This window comes from Crocodylus porosus, unplaced genomic scaffold, assembly GCF_001723895.1.
Source record: "Crocodylus porosus isolate Cpor-Errol unplaced genomic scaffold, CroPor_comp1, whole genome shotgun sequence".
In the NCBI taxonomy this organism is placed as follows: Eukaryota; Metazoa; Chordata; order Crocodylia; family Crocodylidae; genus Crocodylus; species Crocodylus porosus.
The window spans coordinates 47,308,001-47,324,812 of NW_017728931.1; the positions used below are offsets into that span (position 1 = coordinate 47,308,001).

General features: G+C 41.5%; 1 protein-coding gene across 3 annotated transcripts in view; it reads left to right on the top strand.

Moving 5' to 3' along the window:
• The window catches only part of RIC8B (RIC8 guanine nucleotide exchange factor B), a 54,593-nt gene that overhangs the window by 13,443 nt on the left and 24,338 nt on the right, over nt 1–16,812 (top strand). For all 3 annotated transcript variants that reach the window (XM_019544788.1, XM_019544789.1, XM_019544790.1), the window contains 2 exons: nt 8,506–9,114; nt 13,143–13,237. In XM_019544788.1, coding sequence (XP_019400333.1) covers nt 8,506–9,114; nt 13,143–13,237 — 704 coding nt within the window. The remainder of the gene's footprint in view (nt 1–8,505; nt 9,115–13,142; nt 13,238–16,812) is intronic.

Here is a 16,812-nt window from a genome sequence, read left to right on the forward strand (position 1 = left end):
TTTTAGCAGGTATAATCAGCTAAATTGCTTATCGAGATACCATTCTTGCTGATATCTCTAGCTATCCATCTGTTTGGGTGCAACAAACCTTTGGTTTCCTCCACTGACAATAGCTACAGTCCCATTGTACATAGCCTGTGAAAATATGGTCTGTATACAAAATGAGGTCTCCTGTACTGAGTGCAATATTGAAAAGAGGACTTTATATTTTAAATTTAGCTTTGGCACACCAGAATAACGGAAGCCAGAGATCTTGCAGGAAAATGTAAGTGCCACTTGTCAGAGATTTATATGTTGCCGTATGTATTTTATAATTGAGATTAAGATTTCGACTTTGAGTGTATCTTTTTGTTTGTGGTAAAATAGATGGAACAGATAAAGCTAGGGTTAAGAGGAAGAGTAGTAATACAGAGACTGTCGGCTCACACTGGAGCTGTGTGAGCTTTGGAGAAAAGAAAATGACTTATTTATGGACCCAATTCTGCATCTGCTTTATGCCTGTTGCTCCCATTGACTTCATTAACTGTTCTGTCCACTGAATGCCTGCAGAAGTAGGCTGTATAAAATAAATTAAAGACTTGCCCATCTCATGAACCCCCTATGGAGAGTTTAATTAAAATCAACTGAGAATTTTAAAACTATGGAAAACTTGGGTCAGGCAACATAATGACCTACAGAGGCTTAAGCTGGTCCAAGAGCAGGCATAATGACATGGTTCCAATTATCATGTACTCATGAGAATGGGAACATCATGTTCTCTGGCATATAGTTCCTGATGCCTGCCTGTGCTCCCAGACCATGAGGGCTATGAAATTTTGAAAACATGCACTCTGATTTCCTGCTTTCTTGCCCCTGTAGCCCCTTTCTCCAAAATACGGTCTTTGAATGGACATTATAAAACAAATGAGCCTCACAGTTGTTCCAGCTTCAGGCAACATATATATTTACCTCTTAAGCAGACCTGACATTTCAGATTTCACTATCCAAATTAGAGATTAAACACGGGTGTAAAGGTAAACTTGAGTTTTATAGTTTCCCTACGCAGCACCTAAAACCTCCATCTCAATTTCTTGGCTGCCTGAACAGTACTGAAAGCAGTGGCATCAAAGGTGTACAAACAGTTTAGAATGAGGCCCAAAGTATGTTAGTTATAAGAGGCAAGTTAAGTAATGATTATTTAAAAATACATTGTTTTCTGTATAGTAACCTTCTGCTATGACTGCTTTTTACTGGATTTTCCAGCCTTTTTGTTAATGATGTGGTCTCCTGGTACAGAAAAATGGGATAAGCACAGACTTCAACTGTAGAAGCAAATTATTTTCTTTAATCTTCTTTTGATTTATAGAAGTGCTCCTCCCCAAGTCTCCTCTGTTTGTAATCCCTAACTGTGCAGTTACCCCTGCTCCCTGCCCTGCTGCAAGCCTCCCCACTGGGGTAAGTGGCAGCTCAGCTCCAGCTTTAACCTTAAACTCTGGGCTGAATTGGAGCTGACCTGTTGCTTGTCGTGGGCCAGTACTTGAATTTAAGATGAGGCTTCCCCCCCACTGTGGTGACTGGAGAGGTGGAAGGAGAACCTTGTCTTGGATTCAGGTAAATGTGGTAATAAATAAGAGTTCCTATCTTGCACAGTTTTTATGTGTTTAAATTGTAGACAAAGGCTAGGAGAGGGAACAGCAGCAAAGAAATGAGCTGACTTACGTAGCACTGCATAATGGGTCAGTGACTGAACTGCATCCCAGGACAGTGTACTGTCCATTAGATCAGTTGGCTGTCCATCTTCTTGGACTCAGGGTACTCCTCAGAAAATGCCAGCTCTTAGATTTAACACATTTTTTGACTATATAAAAAAAATAATAAAACATCTCTTCTGTTGCAAATAATTCAAACGGATTGCAACAGGTCAGAATGGCTTTAACACTGGATACCTATTTGAAACCTCTGGGTTTATCTTATGAACCATGTATATATGTTTGTATACCTACAGCGCTAATATTGCACAGCATTCCACATCACTCTTAAAAGGATCTCATAGCACACTGGTCAGGAATCACTGCATTACATTATGCTGTTTCTTCAACATAAAATGCACATCTGTGCTCAGGGGTAAAGGGAAGTTAAAATGGTGTTAATGCCTTTGATTACTAGTGATTGGACAGCTCAGGCATTTTGGTGCATTACATTTATTGTGTTAATGCTGTTGTGATTCTTAAAAAAATACAAAAACCTGAAGTAAAACACAAAAATAAACCCTAAGTAAATGAAAGTATAAAGTAAAATATGTGAAAACCCAAAGTAAAAATAAATTGCTGCAAAAGCCAATAATATGACAAAAATACAAAATTGGCTCATCCATATTTCACACTTAAAAGGTCCTAAAAATGTTGGCATTTCAAAAGTCAATGCAGTCACTTGGAAAGGTTTGTTTTCCCTTGTAGCTACTGCTAATGGGAACAGAAGCACTTTGAGTATTACAAAATCTCAGTTTTCTTACAGAGCTGTTTTCTTACAGGCAAAGTCTTAAATGATTTTGTCTAGTTTACATGAAACTGGAAATTCTGCTCTATTTTAATAATTTAAATAATTTTTAAAATGGTGCGAAGACTGCTTTAAGATTCTGTGGAAATAGGAATTCCTTTCTCTCTCTCTGTGGCTGTGTGTGTAGGATCATGCAGATGTAATTTATATCTTAATAGTGCTTTCTCACCTCTTTAAAGCACCTAAAATATATATTTTTGATAGCCTAGATAAAACTGCTAGGGGGTGGGTGCATAACTTGTTGGAGAACTATACCTAAAGGACAGCTATTAATTACTTGATGTGAAACTGGAAGCAGATATCAAGTGAGTTCCCCAACAGGGTCTGTCCTTGTTCCAGTACTGGCCAATGCCTTCATTAATAGTTTGGAGGATAGAATTGTTTGAACACTTAGTACCTTTATAGATTACACCAACCTGGATAGGTTTGCAGGCAACTTGGAAGATAAATTTTATATTCAAAATGATAAATTGGAAAAAATATTCTAAAGTAGAATGATTTTTTTTTTTTTTTTTAAGAACAAGTGCAGAACATTCCACCTACTTAGGAAAAAATAGTCACTTACATACAATATGGTGAATCACTGGCTAGGCAGGAGTAGTGTGGAAAAGGCTCTAGGGGCTAGAGAGGATCAAAAGCTGAATATTATTTCCCAAAAGGTGAGTAGAGTAGTGGGACGTAGTCATAGATGTTTCATATCTACGACATGGAACATAATTATTCCACTCTGCGCACTGGTGAGACTTCATTTGGAGTTCTGTGTCCAGTTTGGGGCATAACACTTGTAAAAAGTTATAGACTAATTACAGAGAGTCCAGAGGAGAGCAACAAATATTATTAGTGGCCTAGAGAAGTATACCAGGCAGGGAAAAATGGGAAGAAATGGGGTTATTTAGTTTATAGATAAGATCCTTTTGCTATGTCTTTGGATACAGAAAGAGTTGTTTAAAAAGGAGGTGGCCATCTGTTGTGCTATATGTCCACTTAGGCTGGATCAAAAAATAATGGACTCAAATTGCAGCAAGGGAGTTTGAGGTTGGATGTTAGGGAAAACTTTCTATCCATGAGGATAGTTTTAACAGACTACCTAAAGGGACTGTGGAATCTCCATCACTGGAAACCTTGAAGTGCACATTAAACAAACTTTATGTGAGATTTTATTAGATGGGATGATCCTACTTTGAATGAAGATTGGACTAAAATCCTTTTTAGCTGTTTTCCTTTGTTTTATGAAACGCCCAAACTACCAGCCAGCTTAGTGACAAAGAAGGAAAAGAGAGTCAGGGAAAGGTCTGCAAGGAGCATCAGTTAGGGAAGATCATGAGAATGGTGTTGCTTTTCTGCCTCTCTCCATCTGTATCATCTCAGCAGCCAGCTTTAAAGAGAAAAGGTGATGGGTTAAATAAGGGCCTTTGGTCTTTAACAGTCATTTGCCTAGCAGGCTGGAGTCCTCCTCAACCTAAGTACCTTCCCATTATAAAGATTCTTTATAATGAAGTTTTGACTATATAATCAGTGGTTTGGAATCTAGTTATTGTCTTGAAGATGACCCTTTCTCCTCAGCTATAACACTGAGGTAGTTTAGATCAGCTAGCAATCTTTTTCTGTAGCTGGGCACACCTACACGTGTGCTTAATGTAAAGCAATAAACTCCAGTGTAGTTTGTGCTGGAATTTATTGTTCCTGACCGTACCGTTTCCATGTTCATCTGGGGCTGCAGCACATTGAACCAGGGCAGAACAATCCTGGCTGCCAAGGAGTCTGGGGGGTTAGCCTACCAGCCTGGGCTGCTCTGACCCACCTCAGCGTGCTGTGGAGGGACTGACTGGGGCACGAGGTTGCTCCAGTGCAGAGCTACCTAGCAGGCAGCCCCTGCACTGAAGTACCCTCACCCTCATGTCCCAGCCAGCCATATCAGTGTTATGGAGTAAAAAAACTCCACTGCAGGATAGAGCTATAGCTCCAGCTTAGACGCATGCAGGCGGCTGGTGACGGTGGTGGTGGGAGCAGAGTGGCGGTGAAATTTGGGGTGGATGCAGCATCCTTCCAGCACTACTGGTGCCCACTCCGAGCCCAGCCCCCACCATGAAGAACCCCCACAGCCCCGGCAGCAGTCCACCCCACCCTGCGCAGTTCCAGGAGGGCATATGCCCCCTGCTATCCCCTCCCAGGATGCAAATGCCACTAGGAGCCTCACCCCCCTGAGCTGTGGCTCTGTCTGCCCCCCCACTCACCGTCTGGGCAGTGCCTGCCCCTGCCCCCTCCCTCACTGCAAGGGGCATTGATCTGCCCCACCCCCCATGCCCCTTGCCAACCCCTTCCCCTTTCACCACACCAGACTTACCAGCTGGAGACAGCTGTATGGGAAATCAGAATCAGTATTTGCTATCAGTATCGGCCCCCCAAATCTCTATCAGTGTACCCCTACTTGTGGGTTGTCTCTGTACCTTTTGGTTTTCAGCAGTGTGCAGAGATGTAACAGGGCAGCTGCAGCGCATAGGGAAGCACCAGCTGCCACAATACTGATGGTGCCAGGACCATTTACACTCAGTCCACACCCTCCAAAGGTAACACCTAAGGCTGCTGCCCCAGTCATGTTCCCTGCCCCCCCACCCCCCTAGCTATGTGTTTGCCAGTGCATCACTTCAGTTTTACTGCAGTTCACCAGGATTCAGAGCAATAAAATGATGGGCATTTAAACATTTAACTGAATCTTCAGATGAATTTTCAAATGTATTGATAAGAGTTAGGTTTCCAAGCTTTGGGAACTTGGGCCAACCATAGTTTGTGGCTTTTAAGAAGATTATTATTTAAGAAGATTAATCTTGCCTGTCTGTTGGGATGGTGAGTGAGGAGTCTAATGGCAATAATGGCTTCATGCCCTGATCTAAAACATAATAGAACCTATGGAAGTGCTCCCCTAGATTTCATCAGGACCAGTCTTTCATGCAGTGGTTCCTTGTCCAGTGTGGACAAGAATTAAATCAACACTTTCTTTTTTTTTTTTTTTTTTAGAAAGTCTAGTCAACAATCAAGTGACAATGAATATTGATTATAATAGGCCTAGTGTGCATTTTTATCTCCTCTTTTGTATTCTAATTTATTTTTTTGCTTCCATTGGTAATTTTCTTGTCCAAAACTTTGGTTTGGGGAAGGGTTAGTAACATGACTTCTTGCATACTTAAGGCAGCCCCTCAGCCTGGCTTGTAAAGAGTCTGAGCAGCCGAGTGGAAACAGCTACTGAGGATGGGAAAACTATTACAGAGCATTTTCAGTTGTGGTGGGCGTTTCTAGCACCTGTTAGTAATCTGGGAGTCTTGCTGTGTCCAAATAACTCGGGTTTAAATAGTCTAGCAGAAAAAGGGGCAATTGATTCTGTTCCCTACAAGAGCAGGTTTCTATCTGCAGTTGCCAGAACCATTTGCTTAATTGTCTGGATTACTTATCAAAATCTAGCAGATCCAGTAACTATTTTTTTAGCCTTTTAAGCAAAGATATTTATACAAGAAAGTTTTTGGGGTTTATTTTGTGGGGGGTTGTTGCTATAGAATTAAAATGCTTGTTAAAAGTCTGAGGAGTTGTTGACAAGACTTGGAAAATTACTATAGACTTATGGTCGTTTTTTGTTTTGAAAACCTTGAGGGTTTCAAGGTGTTCACTTCAAAACGCTTCAGAAGTGTTTGGCATTAGTCTTAACATGGAAGTCAAAGAAAGTTTTACCACTGACTGCAGGAGAAGCAGGGTTAAACTAATCTGAATAGTTTTGAGAAGCTCCACTTCCTTTTTTTTGCCTTGCTATACTGTAAGCATTCTGAATCTCTGACATAGAGAGACAAGTGCTCTGTGCTTATGTAAGTAATGCTCTGTTTTGGCATGCGTGATGTAGTGCAATCCCAACTGTGCTGATACAAAATGACTGTCAGATATTCATTAATTTATTTACTTATTTTGAGTAGGCTGCAGCAGAATATGCAGCAGAATAATAGATCTCTAAAGTAAAATAGTCCAAGTGGACTGAGTAACTGTCTGTGAAATTCTAACATTTTGACTGCAGTTTGTTGGTGCTGTACTTTGTTGGATAATGTGGCTCATCATCCAGGATAATACCACAGTGTGACCAGCCTACTTTATTATTTCAGCAGGGCTCTTCTCCTCTTAATTATTGCTGTAACAAAACTCCGTCTAATGCTTCCACTAGAATTTATTCTAAGTTTTGAATTTTGGTAACAGGCATTTTTTTCCCTAATGTTAGGGGGGAAAAATCCTGAAAGTTTTTTTTAAGTGAGAAGTTGTTATGCTACTTCAGTATTCATAAAAATTCTAGGTAGAAAGGTGGGTGAATGTGCAAGAGGCAAGGATTTGGGGGGTGATATCTTTTATTGAACCTACTGTATAGCTGGAATAGACTTGCAAGCTTTCAAATGCAATGCATTCTTGTGTGTTGTTTGTACCTCAAACTGTGGCATGCATTTCAGGTCATAAACAGATTCATTTAGCACCTGTGGATTCCACTAGGAACTGCCCAGATCAATGGCTTCCCTGTTTCCATAGTAATTAATGTCCCTCTGGGGTCAAGAAACAAGGGGAAACTTAAAGGACAAAAAGTAAAAGAGCTATGTGCTATGTGGCGTTATAAAGTTTTTATTGCCACTTCTCCGGCAAGTTCTTCATAACTGGACTCGTGGCTTTGCCACCCCTGAGTAAGGCTGTCATCCTGAGTTTGTGGCAATAAAAGCTTTGTGGACCCTGTCCCATCAAGCAGTCCCTTCTGTCTTGTCTTTCCTCTTCCTTGGTGATTGAGTGGCTGTCTTCATTTTGTAGAAAGTAATCAGAATATGGTGTTGAGTTTTTTCCTGACCTTTGGGTTCTTAGACCTTCACTGTATTTTCTAAAGCTGTGTCTATGTAAGGAATGATTTGCTTGTGGGGAGTATTGATATTCTGTACCAGGTGCCTCTAGCGTAAGCACAGCTGCACCCCAAAAGCTCTGCTTTGCACTGGCATAGTATAAACCATTCTGACTCGGAAAGATAAGAGACAACTGCAGGCATTTTGCTAGCATAACTGTAATTGTAATGTAGCGTTCTGCCAGGGATCACACATCTTCACACCCCTAACCAACATGGTTGACTAAGCCAAAGTCAGTAAGCCTAAGGGATAACTTAGGCTAATGAATATTAAAGCATTGCATGTGGATGTACCCATAGTGTTCTGCCTTATGGTGCTAGGCCGGCTTTGATAGAGATGGCTTGTGACTATAGGCTTTATACACATTATTGAAACTATCCTAGACTTCATCTTAAGATAAAAAAGTGCATTTCATTGCCTAGTTCTGTAAATGTTAACTTTCTGTCAGATAATAGCCCACAAAATACCAGGCTCAGTAGTCATGCAGTCTTAAATAAGGGATGTGTGTATATCTGGAGAATCATTTAGCTGTAGGCCAAGTAGAAGAAGGTGCTATTTGATTTCTTACAAATGTTTAGGACTAATGTATAACAGTGTGACCTCTGACTTAACAAATATTGTAATTTATTAAAAGGACACTCTTTCTTCCAGTAAACTAATTGGAGTGTTGCTGTGACACAGCTGAATTAAAACAAAAACCTGATCTTAGATAAATTCACAGCTTCTATGTGACAAAGAGCCGTGCTGCTATTTTTAGCTTTCTGCCTTCATCTATATCAGTTTATATGGGTTGCATGTGTTAGGCAAATCATTTATGCTAAAACTGACACCTCCCTTATTCAAGATTTCAGATAGATAGGTGTTAGCATAGCACAAGCTTTCATAAACCTAAGTTTATTTTATCTGGTGCTGCTAATAAAATAATACACCAAAAATATTTTAATAAAAAAGTCAATTGAAGTTTTATGATGGGAGCAGTGGCAGTTGTGAATTAGCTTTTATACTGTGTGGTCCAAATCATGATGACAAAACTGTGCTTTTCTTTTTGTGTGTGTATACACAGAAACTATGTGAAGGAATTTTAAACATCCTTGAAAACGACACAAAAACTTCATGTCAAATTGCCTGCCTGGAAGCTCTACGAATTCTATCAAGAGATAAGAAGGTTTTAGTGCCTGTAACAACAAAGAGCAACATGAAGATCCTGTTGAAGCTAGCGAAGCTTGATGCTACAGAAGATCCCTTGGAGGAGGTTTCCGAATACCCTGTTATAGTGGAAGCTTTAAAATGCCTCTGTAACATAGTTTTTAATAGTGCTGTTGCACAGAAGCTCAGTTTGGAACTGAACCTTGCAGCTAAGCTTTGCAATCTCCTGAAAAAATGCAAGGACCAGAAGTTTGTTGATGACATTAAATGTTTTGATCTGCGTCTTCTCTTTCTCTTGTCACTTTTGCACACAGATATTAGGTCACAACTGCGTCATGAACTTCAAGGGGCGCAGGTTTTGACTCAAGCTTTGGAAAATTCTCTGAACATAATATGGACAGATGAGTACAAAGCTGCTGAAGATCATGACAGGTCTCCTTTATCTCTGCAGGAGACAGATTGTGCTATTGAGGCACTAAAGGCGCTCTTTAACGTAACGCTCGACAGTTGGAATGTCCACAGCAAGGTACGTTCTGAAATGAAATCCTTTTGAATTGGGTTTATTTTGTCTACAAAAACCATAGCTGCTTCCTGGTTATTTCAGAGAAACAGCAGAGCAGGCTAATCTTAAATTTAGTGTACATTGTTCTGATGAGTATCTGAAGTATAGGCAATAATGGTTAGGACTATGAAATGAATTAATTGAGAACAAAGAATTTACCTTGTGTTTTCCTTTTCTCAGATCGCAATGTAAATAGATCACCTGTTGGATTTTAGGAGCCGGTCATTTTTGTTTTTATGAGGAAACAGACTTGTTTGTATGTTAGTCTTTTCTCTTTATTTCTTCTTCTGACTTGTGATTTCCATATAAAAAATATTTCTGTCTTCATAGTGGGAGATGTGCTTTATATCTGCCTAGACAAACAGCCGCACTTGTGTATGCTCATGAGTAGAAAATGTGATTCCACAGTCACATAAGCTGCTCTCTAAAATATACACATTTTTCAAAAGCAGACAAAAGGAAATTACATTGAGTTTTTTTTTTCCTGTTTAAATTTTTTGTATTTTATGACAAGGTAATTCTTTGAGGAAAATAATCTGTGTTAAACTCTGGGAAGTTGCTCTTCCAAGAACCTGAGCTTTAAGCAGTTAAACTGTACTTATCTGCCTCTGTGGGTTTCCAGTAACGTTTGAAAGCAGTTTTGTCTCTTAACCCATGGACTGCAGGGAGACATATGGTTGTGGAAAAAGCCTCCTCTTGTGGACCTCTGCTGCTTAAATGGAAATATCTAAAGCCAGCATATTCTGATATTTTGGTTTCATCGAAGACCTGTTCATACTGCAGCTGAACTGTCCAAAAATGGAAGGCCGAGTATAGCATTGTTAAGACAGGGCAGGGGAGTGCACCTGGATTTTTGCTCATTTGTGACTATCTGGAATATCTACCCTGCTCTTCCCTAACACTTCCATGCACCGCAACCTGAAAAGTGAAGGGGTTTCATGCCTGAGACGTGGCAAACAGGCTTACTTGTGAAATTCCCTAACAGCGTGAGTATCTGTTAGAATTAGGGAGGTTTCATCCCACCAGACTTTCCCTTCAGACAAGCCAAGTTTGAACTGAAGAAAACATTTGGGCTGAGGGAGGATTATTAGGAAAGGAAAACAGAATTCCTCTTGTGAAACTCCCTTTCGCATTTACTTGCAAGTTTAGGACTCTCTTGGGATTAGAGAATTTTATCTTGTATATAATGAGTTAAAGGCTGAATTTGTTACAAAGGCTTTGCAAAGCCAAGCAATACTTATGTAAAAAGGAGTGCCCCTAGTTCTCTACTTTATCATCCCACAGGAATCCTTATTAAGCAAAGTTTTGTTTAACATCCTTTCTAATGATCTAGAAGAAGAGGTAAACAACACATTAATTAAGTGTGCTGAAGATATAGCACTGGAAGGTGTTGCAAACATCAGCCAGGATAGAAAAATAAAGGGGATCCAGAAAAATTGGATGTATAGGTTTCCCTTGATTTATGCGGGTTTTTTATATGCAAATTTGCTCTTATGTGATAAGTATATTTAGACCCATAATTCGTTATATGCAGGATAAATTCGCTCTTATGCAATCAGCATAGATGCCTCCCTCCTGCCCCCCCCAGCAGGTAAGTCTGGTGTGGGGAGCGGAAAGGGCAGTGACCCCATTCACCCCAGCCCCGGCTGCAGCAGCCCTGGTAGCAGCTGATACCAACTGTCTGCAGCCACTGGGCTGCACTGTACTCCACCTGTCTCCCCACATCTGGACTCACCCCAGCTGCCTGCACTCAGGCTGTGGTACAGGCAGCTGATGTCGGCTGCTCCTGGGGCTGCTCCAGCATGGGCTGGGGTGAGTGTGGACAAGCAGAGCCCTGGGCAGCACAGGGTGCAGCACTCACTCTAGCCCTGGCTGCAGCAGTCCTGGGAGTGGCCGACACCAGCTGCCTCCACCAGGGCACAGAGCAGCCCAGGAGCAGAGGGGAGTGGGGGCAGGTGGAACATGATGCAGCCCAGTAGCTGCAGACAACTGGCACTGACCGCTTCTGGGGCCACTGCAGCCAGGGCTGGGGTGAGTGTGGCTCTGTTCCCTTTGCTGCCTTGTGCAGCCCCGGAGGTGGCACGCCTCCCCCCGCCCCTTCCCTAGTCCCAGCGTCACTCCCTCCCTCCATCCCTCACCACCATGGGAACCTTTCCCTATTTGTTACATTTTAAAGTGGGTTCGCTTTATGCAAACTTGATTTATGTGCTGTTCTCCGGGAACGCATCTACAGCATAAATCGAGGGAAACCTGTATTGGTAGGAAGTGAAGCGAGGTTCAGCCTGGAAGGAAGAGAAAAACTAAACTATCTGCTATTGAATGGCAGGTGAAAATTTCAAAGAAACAATTGAAAAATAAATCCATGTGATTCCAATAGGCAAACTGGGTGTTGTTAGCATGTATTAGAGTTGTCCCCATATGGTCCCAATAAGATTAAGGCTCACTTTTCATTTAGGTGCTGTGCAAATGCTTAAGAAGAGAGAGTTCTTGCCAAGAAGAGTGAACTATCCAAAAAAATAGAAGTGTGGTAGGGAAAATGCATAAAGTTAAATGATCAGGATAAGTTTTATTAAGCACACTTTGTTATGCAGGTGACGTTTGCAGGAGACTAGGAGGCAAACAGTCTTATAAACAAAAAATTAGAGGGAGTGAGTGGGAATGATGAGCGAGAATTTAGTGAAGAAGGGAGTGGGTAAAAGGTTGAAGTTGAAAACAGAGTAAGGAAAGAGGAAGAAATAGAAAAGGACATGGGGACTGGTGAGTGAGGCTGCTGACCCCGAAAAGGCTTATGATGGAGAGAATGGCTGCTTTCCCTAATCATATTGAGGGATGTAGGAAGTTTTGGGCCTAGTGGCATCCCTGTACACTGGAGCCAGAATGGAATGCTGTTCTCTACCCTGGATTATCTCAGGGGAAAAGCTAGTACCTCCAGTGACTGGTTTTGTTTCTGGGAGCTTTGCCTCTGCAATCCCCTCTACCAGCTAAGTAGGCTTCTGGGAGAAGGACACCAAGGGCCCACTTATTTTGCAGTGTGATGCCAATGTGATTCTGAATAGCCCACAGATAGTTCACAGGAAAGTCACACATCCTGAAATGGGGAGGGCTAAGAAGGGCTGATATAAACTATACTGAATATGATGGGTGTGAATGCCAAGGAAGATGAAAGGTTAACAGTGATGTAACGAGGGGCAGACACAGAAACAACTGCTTTGATATAAAAGGATACTGAAAGAAGAAGGGATCTACCTAAGTTGCGGCGAGAAAAAGGGCTTTTCACAGCCCCACTAGTGGCATGCAGAGCTAATTTCACAGGCATTTCATGGCAGCCTCTGCCCCTCACCACTGATTGGCGGAGAGTGGGTGCCTTCACTCAATGTATGTCCCTACTGCAATTTTTGTTTTTTCATTTTTTGCTTGATTTCACAGGAAATTGTGGCCAATGCCAGATTTCCCAGCAATCATAGACAATGCTGTTTTTTGCAGTTTTCATGAAACTGATTTAGGTAGGTCCCTAGGTATAAGCTGTTGCAATGTAACTTACATCTGCACAATTCGGTAGCAATGCAGATGTAGCAAGAACTGCTGAAACTTTAACTCTGTTTCATTCAAGGTTAATTTTAGGGTACTTCAGCTCACTCACATCACTACAGGATCATGCAGATACAACAGTGACAACATAATAGCTGGTGTGTGTTCCTGAAAACAGTTCCCCCTCCCCTTTTTAAAACAGTTAAAAGGTACATTTGTCCATGCTCTAGGAGTAATAGGAGATAATCTGAGTAAATAATGGATGCCCGCTTGGTGGGATAATCTGAAATTAGAATGAACCAAGCCCTCAAACAAGCACATAAAGAACACTCCTTTGTTGTTAGGAAATTGATTACACGATCTAATAGGTATATTCCATCTTTAATTTCTACTGTTCTAGTGACCTGAACCCTCATTTGCAATCTTCAATATGAAAAATATCTTCATAATTTATATTTATATAGAATGAATCTCATCAGTTTCGTTATATGGCTGCCATCCTTCGCCACTGCTTGTTAATCATGGGTCCTACTGAAGATAAAACGGAAGAGTTGCACAGGTTGGTAGAATTAAAGAACCAATATTTGTTTCAAGGATGACTGCTTTTATTTTGAACTAAATATGTCTTAATTATTAGCAAATTGGAATACCAAAATGAATATTATTACGTAATGAATATATTATTTTTGATTAGCGTTTTTTAGATTTGAAGAACACCTGGTAACTCAAGCAGATTGTCTGTCTGACATGTTGCTTTAACATGCCCATTGTTCGAAAATAGTTCAAAACACAATAAGTGAGCTCTATAACCATTGTTACATTAAAATAGCAGTAGTAAACTGGAATATGCTAAAATGGAAACACCCATGTATTGAGGTTGAAATTGTTACTAGGAATTCTAGCTGCGTCACTGTTTGCAGTTACCTATTTGAAATAGTCTGAAATCTGTTTAAGTAATTAAAACTTTATATTGGCTTGTTAATTTGTAGTGCACACCTACGTACCTACTATTACCATCTTTAAACTGCCTTTGGGTATGTCCAGACAAATGTGCATGTGCAGGGACACACATTTCCCATGGCATAAATAGCAGAGGCACATATTTGTGTCCTAGTTTTTGCCCCAGGACATGCCTCTGCATGTGCAGTCAGATGTAGGGCAAATTATACTGGGGTAGGGGAGGCTGGGGCCAGCACCTGTGCCTCCTGGGCCAGCAGCACTGCTGATCTGGCCACACAGAGCCTGGCCAGCAGCTAGAGCATGACTTTACACTGCCAAGCTCAGTTTCTGGTGGTGTGTGTACCATGCCACTTTATTCAGCAGTGATGATTTTTTTTTTTTCACATCAGGATCTCCTGGTCTCAAATTTTGGTGCTAATTAGCAGTGTGGCGAATGAGTGTACATGCACTGCGTATGGTTTGCAGTGCTTCAGAGAACTTTGAGGCACCGCAAACCACGCATGCACACTTATCTGGATGCACCCTTTGTGTTCAGTTCTTCCCATTCCATGCCAGAATGTTACTTTTGATCTTGTTAGGACTCTGTTGTATAAGATTTTTTTTCTGTGCTGTAAATGCTGCAGGTTTAGGGTTCTAATGATAATGATGAGAGAGGAGTGATTGGTTACAACTGTATGTAATTAACTGGTCTTTACCTTTAAAAAAAAACAACCCAGGAAATTATGCGCACAGTGTGTTGTTTAAAATAAACCCCCAAAAACATGATGTAGGTTGCGAAGTCAGGCAATTGAAAGTTGAGAAATGTCATAGTTGAGGTTTCCTGAAGAACCTTAATTCTTTCCATCTGTTTCATGTGTATGATGACAAAGGTGTTTAATAATACAGTTGCCTACTATTTTTCCTCTGGATGCCTGCCTCAGAAAATGAACACAAGAGGGGACAATATTAAGGTTACACAGATAACTGTAAATCTGGACTTTCCTTATTTTTGTGTCTTTGACCATACAGTCTACAGAATATTTTTTAACATACTGTTTTTCATGTGTAATATGGATTGTAGGACAATGCCAAAATGAGAAGGCTCTGGTCCAGAGGGATGCACCTCATAAGACCCAAAGGACCTGAATGTCTTATTACTGGGTGGGTACAGATGTTACACTTAATGTGCTTTCAAGCGCACAGAAAGTGCCTTGCAGCCATAGCAGAACAGATGTTCGTGGAACATAAAGCACATTAAAAACGGTGGATCCCGCTCTAAGTTTAACTCTGGATGGATGTGTACTAACCTAAAGCGCTTTCTGGTAGAGTGCTTTATTGAATGTCTGTGCCAGGTCACATGAAGGGTTAACTTAGAACATGATCGCCACCATTCCAGGCAGCATGACACAGGGCTGTGCTCTAGCTTTGGGCAGAGATCCTGTGCTCTGCCCGAGCGACTGCCAGGCCACCCCCTTCCGCCTTTGACCTGAGTCAGTGACAGCCTCTGATCCCAACCCTGCATGCACCCTGGTGCGGGGAGGGAGGGTTGGGGTGGCCACGCTGGCCCTGTAGTACACCACAGCCCAGAAGTGGGGAGGGGGAGGTTGCTGCAGGGAAGAAGTCCAGTGTCTTACTCCCAGCAGCCACTCCAACTAGGCTGCAGTGTGCTGCTGCTTGGCCAGAGGAGGGGGGCTGCAGGGGAAGGGTCTCTGCCCCCCCCCCACACCTGCCTGGTTGGGGCTGCTACAGTGAAAGGGTCCTAGCCTGCCTCCCCCCCGACCCAACCAGTAAATTGTGGGGGGGCCCTTGCAGTCCTTGCACCATTTTCCCCCACTTTTCCCCCTCAGCCACTGCTGACAGTTGAAGGCTGGGGGCGGGGGGGCATGGCTGGGGAGAGGGCTGCTCTGGCAGCCTTCTGGAAGTGCCCACAGTGGTCAATGCAGGCAGGCTACAAGCAACAGTGAACATCTGTTCAGTTGGCTCCTGCTCTACTTTATTGCACTTTGTGAAAAGCATGGTAAGTTTGAGCACCTCTTCCAGGGGCTTTTTGAATGTCTGTACTTAGCAACTCTCTTCTAACATAAGCAGTAAATGCAACTGTTACATTCCAGATCTGGGTTTTCAGTAAAAACCAAATAAAATTTCTCTAGCTTCTATTAGCGCTGCTTAACCAGTAAAGCTGTAAAAAGAATGAGCTGGATTATTTCCTGGTTTGTGCATCATCAACAGCATTTACCTTCAGTAGACTCTCACTGTAATGTTTTTTTAATTGCTAGAGGTGAAGTGTGAACCAGAGAGAACAGAGATAGATAGATGTAGATATAGTGTATGTGTATTGTAGACATATATGTATATACACACACATATATAAAGCTCTGTTCATAGATATACATAGAGATATAGATCATTTATTTTCTTTTATTCTGTTTTTTTGGAGGTGGGGGCAGGTTCCAAGTGGAGCCTGTAGAGGGTGGCAATACCCAAAATAAAATAAAAATTATTTTTGAAGTGAAAAGTGGAGCTAACACCGTATGGCCTCATGGTGGCATAAATATGTTCCTTGGAATTGCTATTCAGAAGATTAAACTGTAACATTTTAAAATGCAGATCCAGTTTTCAACAGTGGGTGCTCCAAAAAGTTAATCCATATCCCCCATATCTGGATTCTTAGATTAGTCCTGTATGAGAAGATGCAGACTGTGAATATTCAAAATAAAATAGATGTATTTTATGCTAGGATCAAATATTGGATTGGACCCTGAAATTGGGTTTGCTCCGCAGCTGTCACAGTAACCAAAATTAAATTTTTTTTCTTTTAATAAATAAGCAAAAGTTGTCAATAGAAAATATTTTAAACTAATTTAGTGCCTTCGTTGTTGTTACTATTGTGGTTCTGTCATGTCATTGTTTAACATTTGAATATGAACAGCTTAAATCAGTGCATATTGGAGCGAGTGCCATTTTTGCCCACTAACAAGGTTTTAATCAAGGCATTGAGCAGCTCTAAATAGTCCTTTGCTTTTGAATTTGCATATCAGGAGGGGGCTGGGAGCATGAGTGGGTGGATGTCACGTCCCAGTGATTAATGATCTCTAGGAAGCCGAAAAGACGAGAGTAATATACGCAGTATTTCTACCCCCTGGAGTAGGAATGCAAACACCATTGTGCAGATCTGTGCATAGTCACTGACTTCCT